The 21,027-nt window shown below is 40.2% G+C and overlaps 1 protein-coding gene and 1 long non-coding RNA gene across 16 annotated transcripts in view; one reads left to right on the top strand and one right to left on the bottom strand.

Moving 5' to 3' along the window:
- Window positions 1–8,916: 8,916 nt before the first annotated feature.
- LOC118984741 (uncharacterized) lies at window positions 8,917–13,504 on the bottom strand. Its single transcript, XR_005065980.1, has 3 exons — window positions 13,285–13,504; window positions 11,922–12,012; window positions 8,917–9,070 (listed from the first exon to the last, which is right to left on the bottom strand). It is a non-coding gene; the product is annotated as an uncharacterized LOC118984741 (long non-coding RNA).
- The window catches only part of PICALM (phosphatidylinositol binding clathrin assembly protein), a 120,246-nt gene continuing 111,969 nt past the window's right edge, over window positions 12,751–21,027 (top strand). For 6 of the 15 annotated variants that reach the window (XM_037042895.1, XM_037042894.1, XM_037042889.1 and 3 more), the window contains exon 1: window positions 12,752–13,229. In XM_037042895.1, the coding sequence (XP_036898790.1) occupies window positions 13,100–13,229 (130 nt within the window). In that variant the 5' untranslated portion in view covers window positions 12,752–13,099. Of the gene's footprint in view, window positions 13,230–21,027 lie in introns of all 15 variants that reach the window. The other 9 variants (XM_037042884.1, XM_037042883.1, XM_037042882.1 and 6 more) reach the window with 4 other exon arrangements.

Below are 21,027 nucleotides of genomic sequence, written 5' to 3'. Positions count from 1 at the left end.
AGACTGGGAGAAAATATTTGCACAAGAGCCATCTGATAAAGGACTTATCCAAAATATACAAAGAACTCTTAAAATTTAACAATAAGAAAACAAACAAACCAATTTTAAAAATGGGAAAAAGACCTGAATAGACACCTCATCAGACAAGATATATGGATGGTAAGCAGGCATATGAAACTATGTTCAACATCATATGTCACCAGGGAATCCAGAACACTGAAAACACCACATGGTGGTGAGGGTGCAGGGTAATAGGCATTCTCATTTATTGCTGGTAGGAATGTAAAACGGTACATCCACTTTGGAAGATAGTTTGCCAGTATCTTACAAAACTAAACATACTGTTACTATACAATCTAGCAATAAGTTGAAAACTTAAGTCTACATTAAAACCTGCACATAAATGCTTATAGCAGCTTTATTCATAATTGCCACAACTTGGAAGCAACAAAAATGTCCTTCAGTAGGTGAATGGATAAATACATGATGGCACATCCAGAAAATGGGGTACTACTCAGTCCTAAAATAGAATGAGCTATCAAGCCACAAAAAAACATGGAGGAAACTTCAATACATATTACTAAGTGAAAAAAGCCAATCTGAAAAGGCTATAAAATTACAAGTATATGCCATTCTGGAAAAGACAAAGTATGGAGATGGTAAAAAGATCAAAGGACATGAGGGTTGAGGGGGAGGGATGGATAAATAGGCTAAGCACAGAGGATCTTTAGGGCAGTGAAACTATTCTGTATTATACACCAATGGTGGATGCACATTATTATGCCTTTGTCAAAACCCACAGAATGTGCAACACCTAGAGTGAACCCTTATGTAAACTATGCACTTTGGGTGACAATAATATGGCAACATAGGCTCATTGCTTGGAACAAATATACCATTGTGGTCATTAATAGTGGGGAAGGTTGTACATGTGTCGGGACAGGGAATATGGAACTTTTTGCACTTCCCACTTAATTTTTCAGTGAACCTAAAACTGCTATTAAAATATAAATTTTATTACTTTAAAGAAATCAGTGTGTCCACACTGAATACATCATTCTTTCCCTGCCACCCTCCCAATTTCTTCTGCCCTCAGTATCCTCCTTTTCAGGGAATAGAGTCATGATATATTCAAATAACCCCAGTCAAAAGCCTAGGAGTCAACCTAGATATTGTGTTCTCTCTTGATCTGTTTCATGCAATCTCTTTATCAAGTCCTAAGCATTTTACTTCCTATCTCTAGAATCTAGAACCTTCTTTCCCTTTCTGATGCCACTGACACAATGCCCTCAATCCACCAGTCAGTTTTCCCTTGGTCTGTCCTTGCACTAAGTGTTAGGAACAAGAACAACTTTTTATGAGCTTTTTGTTTTCTAATATTCTACCAGACAACTGTAAACCATGCCTAATGCAGACCATAAAATATAAAACTTAGCTGTTCAGAACTTTCTTGATAACTTATAACAATTCAATTAAAACCAAAGCATTATACAGGTAGAGGAAAGAAGAAAGAAAATAATGGGTTAGGGGTCTGGGACATCTTTTAACACATATATTGATTTAATTTAGAAAAAGACAAAGTATGGAGAGACCACTAAGATCAGTTAGTGCTTTATGACAGTCCTGTACTTAGAGCCTTTTCAATGCACTCCCATGGCCTTCAGGACAATGTCCAGACTTGGTAACATGGCAGACTGAGTTCTTTACAAGCCAGCCACTATCTCCCAACTTCAGCTGCCCCTATTCTGCATTCACCCAGTTGTCCAGGCCAAACCCTAGGAGTCCTTCTTGTGCAGTCTCTTTCCCTCGAGCAACTGTCCCAAGATTCTACTCCCTACTATTCAATCCAGCAGCACATTCTATCGATACCACATTAAAATATACATCTAAATCTATCTGCTGTCTTTCATGCCCATGCCTTCAACTCTAATCCAAGTCAGTATCACTGACTGCTCTTCTGGTCTAAAGCAATTCTTCATACAACAACAACAATGAACACAAAAATATATTTTTCTGATATCATGCCATTCCTCTGTTTAAAACATCTGATGACTCTTCATTTCGCTCAGAATAAAATCCAAATGCCTGCCAAAGTTCACTGCATTAGTTTCCTATTGCTGCTGTAACAAAATTGTCACAAACATAGTGACTTACTCAACAGTAATTTGTTCTCTTACCTTATTTTATACTTGAAAGCTCCAGAAGGGAAGGGGCCTTAACAGTGAATGTTAGTAGCCTGGGCATGGATTGATTAGAATTTGTACACTAAGAGAATTACTAGAACACTTGAGTCTATGCAGAATTACAGGTAAATTAGTTAATTTGTGGTCTTATCTTGTATCATTTGGGTCTAAATAAGCTGTCTTAAGACAATAAGAGCTTAAATAGTTTGTGGTCCATATCATGGGGTGGTGCCGTTGATCATTTTAGTTTTTGCTTCATTTAATTTTACAAATCATTACAGTTTTTGCTTCATTTCTCAGTCCCTCTTCTTTTGGCAATATTTAGCCTAAGCTGGAAGAAAGACCATTATTTTTCTGGGGAACTGATCAATCAAGATCTGTATTGCTATTTGATAAATTGCAATCATGTATTTAGTTTTTCATGGTAGCCATACTGACCTCTGTAAGTCTTAGGCCTTCTTGTTCTTTTTGGTGGGTGATCATTTATAAGTCATACAGCAGTGGCTGTGCAGCATCATGTAAGACTCTGAAGATCATATATCTGGTAACTGCAATGCAGACACTAAGAAAACACTTATTAGAGTTTGAAAGACATTTCAAAGCTATTTTCCTAAATTTAAAAACCTGGATAAAGAAAGCATGCAACATAATCTACTTGGATCTCCCTTATTTAACCAACATTTTTCCCCTTTAATTTGAGTAGGGTTTTTTCAATCTTACCAGTACATGAAGAATATGTCCTATATCTGGTCATTGTCAAGGGCATAGGTTTTGGAAATACTGTGAGTAAAAGACAAGGATGTCCATTAACAACCTAGAATCTTAATCTAGATGAGGGGGAAGAAAACAGCCAAGAGGATAAAGAAGCAAAGCCAAGGAGATACCCATACAAAGAAGAACATGGCAATCTGTGGGGTCTTGGTAGGAGATAGTCTACTTCATGCAGTCATCAGCTTGTTCCAAGGATCTAGAGTTAGTGGTCTATTTACATGGGGCATCCAACTATGGATATTATCTAGACTCCTCAACATGCCTTAAACCCGTATCTCTGAGATCATCTCCAAAGTCTCCTTGTCTTCTTTATTCATTTTTCTTGCCACACTGGCCTTAGTGTTTTGCAAACAGACTAACCTTGTTCTTTCTTGAGAGACATTCTACTTATCGTTTCCTTTATGCAAAATGATATTCTTCCCATATTTGCATTGCCAAATTCCACAATCCACTCAAGACACATGTCACCTCCTTAGGAAGGCTTTCCTTTGTCATTCAATTTAAAGTTCTCTTCCCCTGTCATTCTTGATTTATTTTATCATGTTTAATTTTTTTTCATAGCACTCATCTCTTCCTGCATTTGTTTCATATTTATTTATTTTTTGTCCAGTATGCTCTGCTTGAATAGAGGCTCCATTCAAGAAGGCAGAATACTTATTCATTTTGTTCATTGATAGTTTTGGGGACCTAGAATACCATCTAGCACACATAGGTGCTCATTAACTACTTGCTGATTGAAAGAATAAATGAAAACCTCACACACACTGTGTGAGCCATATAAAACTATCGACAGTTCTCAAATGACTTCTTTTGCATGCATTATTTTCCTTTGCCTAGAATAACTTCTCCCTGATTCCCCCACAATTCCTAATCATCCTTCAAGACTCAGCTTATGTGTCACTACCTCTGAGAAACCTTTATTGATTCCTCTAAGAAGAAGCAGGTGTCTTTTTTCTGTATTCTTATAGCACTCTATGCATACCTTGATTGTATTACTTAATACATCGTGTTAATATTTTGTCTAACTAATCTCTGTATCCTGAGAATCTAACAGAATGCTTTGCCCACAGTAATTCTGAGTAAATGTTTGTTGACTGATTTTATTTATTGAGTGACAACTGTGTGTCAAGCATTCTACTAGTTTTTCATGTACATTATTTTAATGCTGACAATAAATCTGTAAGAAATTATCCTGTTTTATATGTGAGGAATCTAAATAACTTTCATAGAATTTTGAGCCTAAGTGTATCTAGTTCCAGATCTGGTACTTTTCCCATCACTTCAAATGAATTCATGAATCTTCTTTATATTACTAATACTTATTGGTCAAAACTCAACATCCTAATTTTAACATTAACATTTTTGGGGGGAAAAACCCCAAAGTCTAAATTCAGGATTGATTATGAAGAACTGACATGTAGCCTCATTTAAATTCATAAGAACTTTAATAGGAGAAACTAACACAGCTTTCTCCCAGGTCCACCAGAAAGAAATCTACAGTCTCCCAGGACTGGGTCTCTTTTTTATGTGGGGTTAATAGTAAAACCATATGGTGGGTATATAGACCACCAGAAAGAACAGTGCATTTCTAAGTTAGCAGATAACGTCGGGCAGTTATCCACACTCTATACACTCATTTTCCTCCTTGCCGGGGGCATGACATTTGTCTTTGGGCAGCATTCTGGCTTTCTGGGTAGTCAGCCAAGCCTGAGGCTACAGAAAGTTAAACAGTCACAGAAGGTTAAACAGAGAGGTCAACATTTCCCAGCTGTCTTTACTGCTGGAGCCATATTGCATCTCTGACTTCCCCGACATCATTAAAATTCTTATCTTATTTTAGTTCAATGTTGCATGTTTTAATAATTAATTGATTCAGCCTCTAAAGGTTACAGAAAAGAATGGACCTCAGATATCTTAAAGTAGATATCCTACTTTTAAAAAAATTATATTATATTGATTATGCTATTATAGTTGTCCTGATTTTTCCCCACTTGCTCCCTTCCACCCAGCACCACTACTCCCTCAGGCGATCCCCCACCCTCATTCATGTCCATGGGCCATGTGTGTGAGCTCTTTCGCTACTCCTTTTCCTATACAGCACTTTACATTATATGGGTATTCTGTAACTACCTATTGTTACTTCTTTTTTAAAAAAATATATTTTATTGATTATACCATTACAGTTGTTCTGTCCCCCCCTTCATTCCCCTGCACCCGCACACTCCCTCCCCCACCATTCTCCTCCCCTTAGTTTATAACCACGTGTCTCAAGTTCTTTGGATTCTATATTTCCCGCACTATTCTTGCCCTCCCCCTATCTATTTTCTACTTACTGTCTATGCTATTTTCTGTACCTTCTCCCCGCTTCTCCTCCTCCCACCCCCCTGTTGCTAACCCTCCATGTGTTCTTCATTTCTATGGTTCCACTCCTGATCTAGCTGTCCTCTTGGTTTGCTTTTGTTTTAGGTGTGGTTGTTAATAACTGTGTGTTTGCTGCCCTTTCACTGTTCATATTTTTCATCTTCTTTTTCTTAGATAAGTCCCTTTAGCATTTCATATAATAAGGGCTTGGTGATGATGAACTCCTTGCATTTGACCTTATCTGAGAAGCACTTTATCTGCCCTTCCATTCTAAATGAAAGTTTTGCTGGTTAAAGCAATCTTGGCTGTAGGTCTTTGGATTTCATGACTTGGAATACTTCTTTCCAGCCCCTTCTTGCCTGTAGGGTCTCTTTTGAGAAATCCACTGACAGTCTGATGGGTACTCCTTTGTAGGTGACTGTCCCCTTATCTCTTCCTGCTTCTAGGATTGTCTCCTTCATTTTAATCTTGGCTAATGTAATTATGATGTGCCTTGGTGTGTTCCTTCTTGGGTCCAGCTTCTTTGGCACTCTCTGAGCTTCCTGGATTTCCTGGAAGTCTATTTCCTTTGCCAGACTGGGGAAGTTCTCCTTTATTATTTGCTCAAATAAGTGTTCCACTCGTGGCTCTTTCTTTCCCCCTTCTGGTACCCCTATAATTCGGATGTTGGGACGTTTAAAGATGTCCTGGAGGTTCCTAAGCCTCTCCTCATTGTTTTGAATTCTCATTTCTTCATTCCTTTCTGGTTGGATTTTTCGTTCTTCCTTCTCGTCCATTCCACTGATTTGAGTCCCAGTTTCCTTTCCATCGCTATTGGTTTCCTGGACATCTCCCTTCATTTCAATTAGTTTAGCCTTCATATGTTCCTCTAATTTGTGACTATAATCAACCAGTTCTGTGAGCATCCTGATAAAGAGTGTCTTGAACTGTGCTTCTGAGAGGCTGGCTATTTCCTGGTTGCTTAGAGTTATTGGCTCTGGGGCTTTGAGTTCTTCTTGAGCCATCTTTTGGACTGTTCGTGCCTGTTTCGTAGCAGGATCGGAGCCCTAGGTGTTCACCAGAGCAGGGCAACTCAGTCACTGGGTTGTGATGCTGTATGTGGGGGCAGGGTCAAAGAGGAACAATGGTGTCCCGTCTGCCGCCTCCCACTGCTGTCCCCACAGGTGGCCAGTGCCACAGCTGCCACCGTCACCTGGGCCCATGCATTTCGTCCCACTGCATTCAAGTGCGCCACTGCCGTTAGCCCTCCACTGGGTTCGCCCCCTGGGGCCTGCGTGGTCCATCTCACTGTGCGCGAATGTGCAACCGCGGTCAGTCTGCCCCACGCCCCGACTGGTTCTGGGCTACTTTCACGCCTAGGTCTGGGAATCTTTTCTGCCCGACACTGCTCCACTGCTGGCTCCACCCCTCTTACCGTCCGGGTTGAATGGTTAGTTGTTGTCGGACTTCCGTATAATTCAATTTTCTGTTCTTTGGCGGTGTCTTTATTCTGCAAACCTTTGTTGTATTCAAATTTGGTTGTGGGAGAAGGCACAGTGTTTCCACCTATGCCTCCATCTTGGCGGAAGTCCTTGTTGTTACTTCTTAATCCCCTCATTTCTCACCCATTCTCTCACTCCGTGCTCCAATCTCTTTATTTTTAAACTTTGGCATTTTAATTATGATGTGTATTGGGGTGGGCCTCTTTGTGTCCATCTTGCTTGGGACTCTCTGCTTCCTGGACTTTCATGTTTATTTCCTTCACCAAATTAGGGAACTTTACTTTCATTATTTTTTCCAATGGATTTCCACTTTCTTGCTCCTTCTGGCACACCTATGATGCAAATGTTAGATTGCTTAAAGTTGTCCCAGAGGCTGCTTACACTATCCTCATTTTTTTGGATTCTTTTCTTCTTACTGTTATGATTGTTTTTTTCTTCCTTATGTTCCAAATCATTGATTTGATTCTTGGCTCCATCCAGTCTACTGTTGTTTCCCTGTAAATTGTTCTTTGTATCCTTCATTAGCATATCCTTCATTTCCAGCTGGATCTTTTTATGCTGTTAAGCTCCTCACTAAGTTCTTTGAGCATCCTGTCCTCACAACCAGTGTTTTAAACTCTGCAGCTAATAGATTGCTTACCTCCATTTCATTTAGCTTTTTCTGGAGTTTTGATCTGTCTTTTCATTTGGGCCATGTTTCTATATCTCCTCATTTTGGCAGCCTCCCTGTGTTTGTTCCTGTGTATTAGGTAGAGCTGCTTTGACTTTGTGTCTTGGTAGTGTGGCCTAATGTAGTAGGTGTCCTGTAGGGTCCAGTGACATAGCCTCTCCTATCACCAAAGCAGGGTACTTGAGGTGTGCCCTTTGTGTGGGCTGTGTACACCCTTCTCTTATAGTTGAGTCTTAGTTGCTGTTGGCAGATCAGTGGGAGGGATTTACCCAGGCCAGTCAACTGTAAGAACTGGCTGTGACCACTTACCATCAACCTCCTCCCTCTGTGGAGGATCGGCTATGCAGTGGCAGGTAGTGGTGCTCCAACATGCTCCGTAGCTGTTCTCTGGGTATGCTGGTCCTGGGGTTTCCCAAGTGGTGCAGGCCAAGATCAGCCCCACCCTTTTTGTCCAGGGCCACCCTGCCTGAGTTATAAAGCAATCTGATCTGGCTGCTGCTCATGATAGGCTTAGAGATTTCTATGAATCTAGGCTGCTAGTTCTGGGCCTAGGGCTCACTGAGCCCAACTAGTTCTTGTTTGAGAGGGTTTAGGAAATTGTGAAGCATGAGCCAAAGATCAGCCACTCATAGGAAAAAGCAGCTTGGGTGAGCCAAGTTGGGTGGGTCAGAATCTCTGTGGATCTCCAAGGTGAGTCAGTGTTAGCCAGGTTGATAGAATCTCAGATAAGAAAGACACCAGTCTTCCGGCTCAGTTTGGATGGATATGGTTTCTTTAATTCTGTAGTTATCAGACTTCCATGCAACTCGATTTCTGTCAGTTCTGAGTGATGGTTGTTCTATATTTTAGTTGTAATTTTGTGGTGGTTGTGTGAAGAGGAGAGCCACGTCTGCCTAGGTTGCCATCTTGGCTGGAAGTGGTATCCCACTTTCATTCTACTTCATAATTAGAATCATCAATGATGATTCAGGGTTAAGATTTGATTAATCTTCCCTTTTAAGGCATGGGTTATATTTAACAGCTAGGCTACATATCATCTCTAAACAAGTATTAAATGTCCAAATACACATTGCAATTATAAAATCAAAAGTGGCATTGAAAATTGCAAAATTCCTGAAAGTGTGGTGAGAGTGTGTTAAGGATAGGAAGAGAGCCAAATATATGTGAGAGAACTTGGAGGTTACCCTGATTATTTCTTTTCAGCATGCTAGGTGGAGCAGCGTGTATTAAAGGTCATACAGAAGTTTATGACAAGGAAAAAGTACATGAACTAGGGTCAGGAGCCACCTAAGCCGTGAGAGCCTAGGCTCTAAAGTCAGACAGATCCGAGATCTAATTCTAGCTTCCCCACCTAATAGCTAAGCAAACTGAAGCAAGGCACTACACTTTTCTTAAGCCTCATTTTCTCCATCAGTAAAATGGAGAGAAAAGAAGTATATTAATCATGGTAGCTAATTTAAGAGACATAATTTAATTTAAAAAAGTCAAATCCAGCACAGATTTTTCTGGTCATGCAGTTCTGGGCAGCATTTCTCCAAGGGTTTATTTGGGGCCCCAGGGTTCTTCCATTTTGTGGTTTTAAGCTCTTCTGAATTCTTTGAAGTCTTCGTTCAGTGGGTAGATAGGGGGGAAAAAAGAGAACGTTCACCACATGTAGGACATTTTACAGGTTCTGTGGACCAAACTCTAAATGGCTTTCATCATTTCGGTCCACATTCTATTGGATAGAAATCAGTCACATGACCCCGATTCATTACAAAGGAGGCTGGGAAGTATAGTGTGTGCTCAGGAGAAAAGGAAACAGAGTTTGGTGAACACAGAGCTGTGTCTGCCACTTAAGGTCTTGAACTAATTTTAGGGTTTAAATGAGGTAGTGCATGTAATGTGCTAAGCACAAGGTGAGTAATAACCTGAGTAAGGACCCCACAGTTGGAAGTGGAGTATTTGCTTTGAGGTTCTAGCAAGAGAGCTCAGCTAATATTCAAAGAAATGTCCTTTGGTAAGGTTATATAAGATTATGATCTTTAACTGATGTGGCAGAATCAGGAAATATAAACATAGAAAGTTTAGGGAGGAAGGGTTTGCCAGGTGTTCATATTAACGTAGCTAACAGAATGTCAAAACATTATAATTTTGATGATTCTAATGTCTAAGTAGAATGAGGATAGGGAGCTGAGGGTTCATTGCAATTGGGAAAGGGTGAACAGTGAAGTAATAAGGAGTAAAAATTTTGGTCAGTCCTCTCTTCCACATTCTTTTTGTTGCTTACTCTCTTTTAAGTCATAGACATTATAAAGGTTCATCAGGCGTGCAGCATATTTTCTTCTCATCTATGGCCAATTAAAATATTGTAAGAACTTCGAGAACAGAGACCATGTTTGTCTCACACATTATTGTATTTTAGCATCTATAATGCCTAGTATTTGAGTTTGCAGGCAAGAGATATTTGTTCGATGAATTTATCCTATATTGGTGGTTGCTACAGGTCTTGCCTAAAGGGTCTAGGTAAAGAAAGTATCAGAAAGAAATGTGTTCTTATTTTTTATTTTTTTATTTTTAAAGATTTTATTTACTTATCTTTTAGAGGTGAAGGGAAGGAGAGAAGGAGAGAAGGAGAGAAATATCAATGTATGGTTGCCTCTCGTGTGTCCCTTGCTGGGAACTGGCCTGCAACCCAGGCATGTGCCCTGACTGGGAATTGAACCGCTGTCTTTTGGTATGTAGGCCCGTGTTCAATCCACTGAGCTACACCAGCCAGGGCAAGAAATGAGTTTTTAAATCTTGCTTCTGACACGTTAATATCTGTGGGATTCTGGGACTTTTAAGACTTAACTTCTAAAACTTACATTTTTCCTCATATTAAATAGGCATAATACTTTTGGAGTTATAGCAATGGGAAAATTAAAGGAAAAACTTTATGTACGTAGTGTTCCCAATACATAGAAGGCATTAAAAAAACTGCTATCCCCCTCCCCCCGCCATTTTAATTTGAGAACCATACTTTTTAATTAGGAGAATCTAGGAAATAGTATGTGCTATTCAAGCTTTTCCTTTTGCTATGAAAACAAATACGCTTCAAGATGGTGGTCAAAGTTAAGAGCTGATTAGAGTCCTGCCTGGGAACCTTAGTTGGTTAAAGCATCCTCCCAATATGCCAAGGTAGCAGGTTTGATGCCCTGTCAGGGCACATACAAGAATCAACCAATGAATGCATAAATAAGTGGAACAAACTGAAGTTTCTCTCCATCTCTCTCTCTCTCCCCATTCCTCTTTCTCTAAAATTAATAAATACAATTTTAAAAAAGGAACTGACTAATTCCCAAAGCATTGATGGCTTCACCATTAGAACAGTATTCAGTACCCAGAGTAATGCTTGATGCATTGTAGGTGTGCAATACATATTTCTGAAATACAGTGTAAGACTTAATAAAATACTGAAATAAGGGTGATGCTCCAGACAATTATGGGATGGACATGATGTAAGTGTGAAAAAGTGGGCAGATTTTATCAAATGAGAGGTTTGGTGTTTCCAAAGGGGTGAATTTAAAATGTTTTCATTCATTCATTCAACCAGCACTTTCCCTAAGAATGAAGTATTTAGCTATTGATAGTTAAACACCATGCTCTTGATGACCTCATCAAAGGGTTTGCCAGCGGAGAGGCTCAGTCCAATTGTAACCTATGTAGTGGAAACTGTAGAAGAGTAGCAAGGATGTCTACCATGTCTTGAGAATCGGATAATTCCAGTGCTAGATAGAAACAGGTCAGCAAACTGGACACCAAACCACAGATGGACTGCAGATGCACTGAAGGAAGTCATTACAATTTTGTGAAATTTGGGGCTGGCTTGACTAAGATGAAGCCTGCTGGTTTAAGAACTGTATGTTCTTGGCAAAAGCATGGTGTTGCAGAATTTCACCAGCCATAGTGGAAAAAAAAGGGGAGGGGCAAGAGAATGGGAAGATACCACAAAATTCATATGATACATAAAATGTTAACTATCTATTACCTTTGTCTCTTTTGAGAGTCACCAGATTGAAGCACCATATCTAGATTTGGCTGGCAGATGGTGTACACAGACTTTGAGTATGTTAGCATTTCATTTGAAACTAGCAGGATTACATAGGACTGTTGTGGTAATTTAACATTCATATAGATTTTAAAACATTCCCAAACCTGGGTTAAATGTGGGGCCCTAATAACATTTTAAAACTCTTTGTGAAATAGATCTGTATCTCATAGAAGATTCATAGGATGTAATAATTCCTCTAAAATGTTTCCAGGGTCGTATCAATGTCTTCTTTCCCTGAAAAATGTGGTTTACACGAGAGAAAAAGGGAGAAAGATTAAATAAACCAGGGGAGATGGCAGGTAGCGTTGCCTCAGTTTTTAAATGGGACTTCTCACTTCCTTCTATGGTCTGGATCTTTAATCACAGCCATCAGTTAACCTTACAGGGTTCAAGCTAATCTCTGGTTGACATCATCCTACTTCTTCCTTTTCCAAATTCCAGTGAAACTATGTGTTTCCTGTCCTGTTTGACGCCCTAGAGAAAGAATAATGGCTGGTTAGTATCTAAATTTAGACAGGCAGCAACGTGTCGAGTTTTCAGAGACAAACAAAAACAGGTGACATTTCCAAGCCGCCCAAGAAAAGGGGAAAAACCCCCAACCCTCCCGGTGTTAGTAAGCAGGGAGGGCTTCTATAGTTCCACAACAGGGAGAGGCCTGGGGGCAGGGTCAGAAAATGGGCCCACTTAAGTATTTCCTTTTTCCTTAGGCACGAGGATGGCCGGGTCGGGGCGGGGAGCGGAGGATGCATTCCTAAACATATTCCTGATTATGCTAGGGAAGCCTGGGAAACCAGAAGTCTGACAGCTCCTTCCTCCCGGGGTGCTATGAAGACAGCAGCTGCACCTCCTCTTTGTCAAGACACTGGTTTCAACCATAGCCACTAGAGCAACCTCCGAGTGCGGTGGGAAAGGGGAGTGGCCGACCCCCAGAGTACGGAACTCAACGTCCTTCCCCTGCCCCGCCCCCTCTCTGTGACCCCAGCGGACTCATCCTCTGGCGACCTGTTGGCAAGAGTATCACGTGACGCGGCCCGCCCCGCACTCCCCGCCCCCAGCCTCGGGCGGCCCTCTTGTTGCGCCCGCCGGGCGGGTTCCAGCACGTTACACGCCGGCACCGCCCCGCTCTTCCTCGCTGAGCGAGGGAGGGCGGGCGTCTAAAAGGAAAGAAAAGGAAAAGGGGCGGGAGAAGGAGGAGGGGGCGGTGCTCGAGTCACGTGACCCGGGGCAGCCCGGAAAGCTCCGAGGTGGAGCCTGGCGCCGCCATTTTCCTGCAGCTGCCTGTCCCTCTTAGTCTGCCCGGCTCCAGCTGACCAGGGAAGGGGTGGGCTGAAGTGAGGTGGGGGCAGGAGAGCGCCCGGCACCGTGCCTGACCCCGCGGGTGACACGAACCGGTTCTTTCCGGCCTGGGTGGCAGCGCGCGGCCTTGAGCCCCGCCCCAGGCCGGCGGGCGGAGGAGCCGGTGAGGGTAGGGGGTGCGGTGGGGGGTGGGGGTCCTCCGGCACTTGGGGGTCCCAGTCCCCGCCGGCTGCGGAACGGGAAGGGTGGCGGAAAAGCCGCAGAGATGTCCGGCCAGAGCTTGACGGACCGTATCACCGCCGCCCAGCACAGTGTCACCGGCTCCGCCGTGTCCAAGACAGTATGCAAGGCCACGACCCACGAGATCATGGGGCCCAAGAAAAAGCACCTGGACTGTGAGTGAAGCCGACGGCTGCGCCGCGACCCATGGGTTTCCATCTTTTTTCTTACCCCTCCTTTAGCGGGCAGGGAGGGAAAGGGCATTTCCCTCCCTGCGTCTTATCCGGCACGGCGGGTCCTGAGCTCGTTCCAGCTGTATTTTCCTTCCATTACACCTGCCTTTACGGTTTCCGTTCCGTGTCTAAAAATCCCTGACAAGCCACTCCCCTCCGGGTTCCTAGGGGACCCTAGTTTCTCTGACGGAGCGCCACGGTGCCCCAACGTGCCTCGCCACCTGGCCTCTCACCTCCCTGCTTACTCCGTGTACTGCAGCCTTCCCTTTCATCCCACCCTAGTTGCCTTTTTCTGAGCGTCTCCCGCTTGCTCCGGTCTCACCGTCCCATTGTTTCCCATTAGCCGTCTTAGGGTTCCCGTAAACGCCTGCTGGCTTCAATCCGAATCCCTTTTTCTCAGCAACCCTGAGGGCTGCTTCCCTTCGAGTCATGATTCCCACTTCGTTTGCTCCAGTGGCCTCTTCTCCTGTCCCTTCCTGGGTTGCTCTCCCACCTTTGCAACCCACACTTGTGTTACTTTGCCTCTGTAGTTTCAGTTAAATTCCTCCGTCTCCTTTTATTTTAAATATCAGGCTCAATACCCGACTTTAATCCCAGATTACTTTCTTCGTTAAGGTGGAAATAAAGGGATTCCGTTTGGTTTAGGGAAACCTTTGTGGAAAGTTGGGATTTTTAATTGCCTGTGGTGGAGTTTAATCATTGTATTTTCCTTTTTTTTTTTTTTGGACTGGGTTAAGTTGTGAATGTCAGGCAAGCCCCCGTCCCTCCCTGCCTTTGTATGTGTGTGTGCGTGTGTGTGTGTGCGTGTGTGTGCGCGCGCTAATGGGGATATGGGAAAAGGTTTGCTGTATGGTATCGATTCCTGGAACTGTTAAACCTGGCCATTTGAATTTAGATGCTTGAGTATGAAGCACAGACTTTTGGAATTCAAAATGGATTAATAGTCAGACCTACAAATAACATAAATGTCTTCAAAAACTGATGAAAAATGTTCGGTGATACTTGAATTTGGACTTCGTTTTAATTTTATACTAGGTATCTTTTGGGGGACTAGCCTTTCTTACGCGGCGTAATACATCTCCATTCACTAACTCACATGCAACCACTAGACCTAACTCCTCCCAACTTCTTCCAAACCTGGAAGCTACCTGTAATATCCTCCTTTTTCTTTCCGCTCCTTTGCCTCAAGGTACAAAGCTCAGTGGATTACTCAAGCTTTGACTCAATGGAGTTTTGACCCGAAACTTTTCGGGGCAAATTAGGGAAATAGGTGCTGTAAGAAGTTCCTTTTTCACCACCCTGACTGACTTAATTCTTCGTGAAAATTACTTTGCTTTACTTTTACTAATCGAAGCAAGAGTGTGCACGTTCTGAAAGGAAATTCACTGACAGGAGTCTGTTTTGATTTCTTATTTGGACTTTGGCTGTAAGTCTTCAATTAAAAAAATGTACAAAATGTGAATTCTTCCAAGAATTCTTTGCTCATGAAGTACTGCTAAAACAAGTTATTCCTACAGACAAAACCATTATTCATTGTGACTGGTTCCTTTGCTGGAGAAGTAAAAAAAAATAGATATATCATTACTGCTTGGTTCTTTTCTGAGGTGCGCAAGTCATGCAGGCTGCTTTCTAACTATCAGTTCTTGCCTGTGTAGAGAATGCAGACTGTATTTAAATGGTGATGTTGTAATACATAATTTAATTAAAAAGCAGTGAAACTGTAAGTGATTTTTTTTTTAAACAGACATTTGTACTGTTTATATCTCTTCAAATGACTCCTGGGCTTGCTCTACCCAACCTTATGGTATGCTCTAACACTGTGCTAATTCTTTTATTGTTTTTTATTTTTCTTTTTAATGATGGGGATGTGAAGAAATTACTTGTAACTGTGAAGTATGTATTGCCCTCTTCTCTTACTTCAAAATAATAATTTACAACAAGAACAGATAGAGTTTTGTAAGGTTCTCACAAAGGTTTTTTGTCATACTTCAAATTTAGCAGTTCCTTTGAATATATTGCTAAGAAGGTCGGAAAATAGTCTAGGTAGGGTTAGGGTGGGAATACTTACTTGGGGCTTTATGAATGTTAACCTTTCCTCTCGTAATCATAGAAGCTACTGCAGATGCTAGCTGGGATTTTAAGTTTGCAGGATACTCTCATGTTTGTACTTCTTTTTCTCTACCACTTGTGTTTATAAATTCCCACTTATTTAGAATTTGAGTGTTACTGGTAATGTTTGATTTTTAAATATATTTTCATGTAAATAAGGATCAACTACTGTTATTCTCAGTGAGGTTTTAAAAATAGAGTGGTAATATTTTTCCTATATTGTTTAAAATGCATTTCTAATCAGTTTTCACTAATGAAATAATTTTTAGTCTGACCAATGAGTGGTTTTTCTAAACACCTTCCATATACACTTTAATGTACTTTGAGAAAATTGAGAAGGCTATCACAGTTCTGAGTCTTGACACCATGCATTTTAGGCTTTAATATAGGGATGATTTTTCCTCTAATAGGACGTTTTCTTTCTAGTAAAAGCAAAGTTGTATTTCATTTTTAATGTCTGCCCAAACCATTGCCTACTTACTTGGAACTAATGAAAACTATTTCACTATTTATTTTGATAATTTCATTTTTAAGTGTTTTTAACAAGAAGATGCTTAGGACTTTCCCCCTCTAAGACTTTAGAGTGTGGATGTAGTTCTGTGTTCTTCCCTAAGGTCTTTCTTATTAGGAAGTGATTATTATAATTGATGAATTAAGGGCTTAGTTGATGCTGTATTTTACAATGTCTGTCCAGGAAGCATCCAGCCATGTATTATGCAAAAGAGAGACATTTATTGAAGAAGATATAAGATACAAGAAACATTGTGCATAGGACAATGACATCTCAATCCCCTTCAAAGTAGGCACCTTGGGATCTCACACAGATCTTCCACTAGCCATCAGTGGCCTGGTTGTATTTTCCTGAGTCACATCAAGGGTCTGAAATCTCTTCCTTTTCAAAGGTGATTTTAGATTTGGGAAAAGCCTGAAGTTGCAGGGTGCCAAATCTGGACTGTAGAGTGGCTGAGTCACCTGGGTGATTCGATGTTTTTGCCAAAAAAGTGTACCAGATGTGATGCATAGTTGTGGCCTTTTGGATCATCTGAGTAGTTTCTGTACAGGAATGCTTAAGCTTAATGCAAAATTTGATGCAGATTCATTGCTCTACTTGCTCCGTCATTTTGAATGTGGTGGCTACACAGTACATACATTCACTCAGCAGCATCCTCAGCTCCCACTCACCAGTACAGTGAAGTTGTAATGGTTCACACATGCGCATTCCAGTCCACTCTCTTTGGCTGACAGGTTACATTGATGCCACACAAACTGTTCTCATTTTATTAACAGTGGTCATATACTTGCTTAAGAAAGATTGTTTGTTTTGCTTATAGGTATCAGTAGATAGTAGTGTTACTTAGTGTGACTCTAGTGTGAATAGAGTTGTCAAGCTTGAAACATATTTGTAAAAATGAACATGATTGAACATGATTTACATTTAAGTCCAGGGCTCTTGTGGCCATGATCAAAGTAGACGACTAGCGGCCCATAAGAGTTCAAACATAAATTTTAATGACTTCAATTTGCTAGGCACTTACTAACCACTATCTAATTTAACCTTCTCAATTGTGGGAGAGGGAAACTGTATGTATAGAAAGTAGTCTCTAACTCCATTTAAAGAAGACATAGAATGCTTAAAACACCCATAATGATCAAAATATAGACAAACACAATTTTTAAATTTATAATTCTTAGTTAAAAAGTTCTTATTTAACAACCTTTAGTCTTATTTTTTATATGAAGAATTTTTTATACTTGTTTAATTTACTATTCTTGGGCACTTAAATTGTGACATGTTTCACTGGAATGTAACATTTGTGTTAGTGGCTATAATGGCTTCACTTTTTTAACCATATTTTTCCCAATTAATATTCAAGGATGTCATTCCAAATAGCATCTGCCTTATATTCTCTATGACAAAATTCATGTTCTTATTAAGCGTCTATTACAAAGGTGGCAAACACAAGGATCGTGAGCTGAATCTAGCTCTCTACCTTGTTTTATCTGGCCCAGGACCTTGTTTCTACCCAGTGGCAGTGCTGAGCTCCTTGCCCCTAGTTAAGGAGCAGTTACATTTATACAGTCCTAAAATTACATTTGGCCCTTTGAAAGCAACCTCAAGGCCAATGTGGCCCCCAATGAAAATGAGTTTGACTCCCCTGATTTATTATAATCATACCTTTATGGTAGATACAGAATAGATATTTGTGTGGATCTAGCCCTACCTAATTTTAATTGTGGAAACTTTTTTTTTCAAAAGTAAGATTTTGTGAAACTTTTGAATATGTACAAGGTGAATTGTATTTGAATTAGTGGTTTGTGTAACCATTGAAAATGTATAGAAAAAAATACAATAGAATTAAAAATAAAAATACAATTGTAAGTATTATCTTTATTAAAAAAGGAAAATATAAGATATTGAAATGCACTTGAAGTAATTACCTTTTTGAGCAGATGTCTTGATTTATAATGTCTTTAAGGATATCCAGTGGTTGCTTTGTGTGCATATTGCCAAGAAAGTATCCAGTGACCAGGGTTTGATTTGCAAGAAGATGCATTTGAGGAAGATATATATTATCATTATTTTGACCTATTCTGTCACTTAGTTTTTAATAGTTCTGAAATACAGAAAAATGGTAATAAAGTCAGTGAAGGTGGTAAGGTGACTCCAGTGAAGGTGGAGTCAATGATAATATTTGGTTGCATCAAATGACAGATGTCAAATGCCTGAGGTATATAACAGAACTCCATAAATGTAAAGTGTTTTTCTCCTTGATATATCTTAATTATGTTCCTGAATAATAAGTATTTTAAAAGAGAAACTTTGAAGAGAACCTGACAGCCATTTTGGTACCTGCCTGATTTATAATTAGCAAATTCTAAAATATCTTTGTGAAGTAATTAGGCTTTACTGGTGGACTTCTTTTAAGAAATACTGTTAGATTGTGAGAGTTGCAGCCAAGATGGAGGCGTAGGTAGATAAGCTTGGCTTCCTCACTCAACCAAAAGAAGGGAACAGCCAATTTAAAAACAAAAAACAACCAGAACTGCCAGAAAATCAAACTGTATGGAAGACCAACAACCAAGGATTAAATAAGAAACATTCACCCAGAATGGTAGGAGGGGCAGAGAGGACTCATGGCAAGGCGTGGTTGGGTGATCCCACATTGTGTGAAGATGAACTGGGAAGAACAACTTAGGAGTGAGATAGACTGCACAAACCAGGGTTCCAGCTCTGGCTAAAGCCTCAGAACCTCTGGCTATAAAAATCTGTAGGAGTTGTGGTAATGGGAGAAACTGCAGTCTCTTGAAAGCAGGGTGAGAGCTGAGCAAGCAGCATTGTTCCCTCTTGACCCCTCCTCCATATACAGAGCCACAGCATAGAGAAATGAGTTGCCCCACCTTGGCAAATACCCAAGGCTCTGTCCCTTACAGTGTGACAGGTGCACTGACACAAAGAAATATGGTCCAAATGACAAAACAGGTCAAAACTTCAGAAAGAGGCCCGCCCTGGCTGGTGTAGCTAAGTGGATTGAGCGCAAGCCTGCGAACCAAAGAATTGTGGTTCAATTCCCAGTCAGGGCACATGCCTGGGATGCAGGCCAGTTCCCAGCAGGGGATGCACAAGAAGCAACCGTACATTAATATTTCTCTCCCTCTCTCCTTCCCTTTCCCTCTAAAGATAAATAAATAAAAATGTTTAAAAAGCTTCAGAAAAAGAACTAAGCAACGAGGAGATAGCAAACCTATCACCCGCAGAGTTCTAAACACTGTTAATAGTGATGCTCGCAGAAATAATTGAGTATTGATGCAAATAGGGAAAGAATTGAAGGCTGTGCAAAATGAAATTTAAAAATATATACAGGGAACCAACAGTGAAAGGAAGGAAACTGGGACTCAATGATTTGGAACAAAAGGAAGGAATAAATATCCAACTGGAATAGAATGAAGAAACAATTCAAAAAAAAATGAGAGGCTGAGGAACATGTGCAACGACTTTAAACATTCCAACATCCAAACCATAGGGGTGCCAGAAGGAGGAGAGGAAGAGCAAGAAATTGAAAACCTACTTGAAAAAATAATGAAAGAAAACTTCCCTGATGTGGCAGAGGAAATAGACATACACGTCCAGGATGCTCAGAGAGTCGCAAACAACAGGGATTGAAATAGGAACGCACCAAGACACATCATAATTAAATGGCCAAAGATAAGGAGAGAACCTTAAAAGGAAGAGAAAAGGAGACAGTTACCTATAAAAGAGTTCCCATAAGACTGCCAGCTGATTTCTGAAGAGAAACCTTACAGGCGAGAAGGGCTTGGCAAGAACTACTCAAAGTCATGAAAAGCAGGGACCTACACCAGAGTTACTCTATCCCTCAAAGCTATCATTTAGCGTGGAAGGGCAAATAAAGTGTTTCCCAGATAAAATCAAGTTAAAGGAGTTTATCATGACCAAGCCCTTATTATATGAAATATTAAAGAGACTTACCTAAGAAATAGAATATCAAAAACTATGAACAATAAAATGACAACAGACTCACAATTATCAACAGCTGATCCTAAAATAACAAAATCTAAGCAAACAACTAGAATGGGAATAGAATCACAGAAATAGAGATCACCTGGAGAATTATCGGGGAGGAGGAGGGAGGAGAATGGAGGGAAAGGTACAGGACATAAGAAGCACAATTGGTAGGTACAAAATAGACAGGAGGTTAAGAATAGTATAGGAAATGGAGAAGCCAAAGAACTAATACGTATAACCCATGGACATGAACTAAGGGTGGGAAAGGGAATATTTATGGGATGAGAGGTATTGGAGGAAGAGGAATAAAAGGAAGAAAAAAGAATGGGACAACTGTAATGGCATAATCAATAAAATATACTTAAAAGAAAAAAATACTATTGGACCACATTTATTTTTTTATTTTTGTAGCAGTGCTTTTTATGTTTACTATATGTTTTATATATACTGAGTCATTTTTCAAGGTGTCTGAATTTAATTTACAAGTACTGGCTGAAAAAATGAAACTTCCTATGACTTGATTTTTTGGTTCTCATTTGATCTGTGAATCATTTGTATAAAACTAGATATTTTAAAAATATATCCATTGTTCAAAATAATCCATTTAATTGTCAGAATTGCTTTAAATTGTTTATTTTGAGCCTGATTATCTTTTTTTGATATTTGATGTGAAATTTCACCATAACGAATTTAGAAGGCCACTTCTGTTCTCTTTTCTTCTGTTCCACAGTGCTTAATTCCATGATTTCTCCCTTAAGATCAAAGAAGAAAAGTAAACTTAAAGGCTTCTTGGCAAGAGGTTAGAGCCATACTGAGAAGAAGTAGGGTTAATTTTCAACTAAAGGCTTTTATTATTTGCTGTTCCTGTTCTTTTTGGTGGCTGAAGTGGCATTTCCGTTACTTTGTGTTCTGTTTCAGTATGTTCCCAGTTAAACTGCTTTATATGTACATTTCTCTAGAGATTTGAACTTTTTTGATTTAACTTTTTAAAAACCTTGTGTGTTCATTGTGTATGTGGTTCTTTTTAAGGAGAAGAGTTTCTGGGCAATTAGATTTTACTAATGATATTCCTTTAAAAGGGAATTTTGATGAACCTAAACTTTTGTATGA

Source organism: Sturnira hondurensis, unplaced genomic scaffold (genome assembly GCF_014824575.4).
Source record: "Sturnira hondurensis isolate 20B ecotype Veracruz unplaced genomic scaffold, ASM1482457v3 Scaffold0003801, whole genome shotgun sequence".
Lineage (NCBI taxonomy): Eukaryota > Metazoa > Chordata > Mammalia > Chiroptera > Phyllostomidae > Sturnira > Sturnira hondurensis.
The sequence above is the reverse complement of the archived record's forward strand: the minus strand, read 5'-3'. Positions and strand labels throughout refer to the sequence as shown.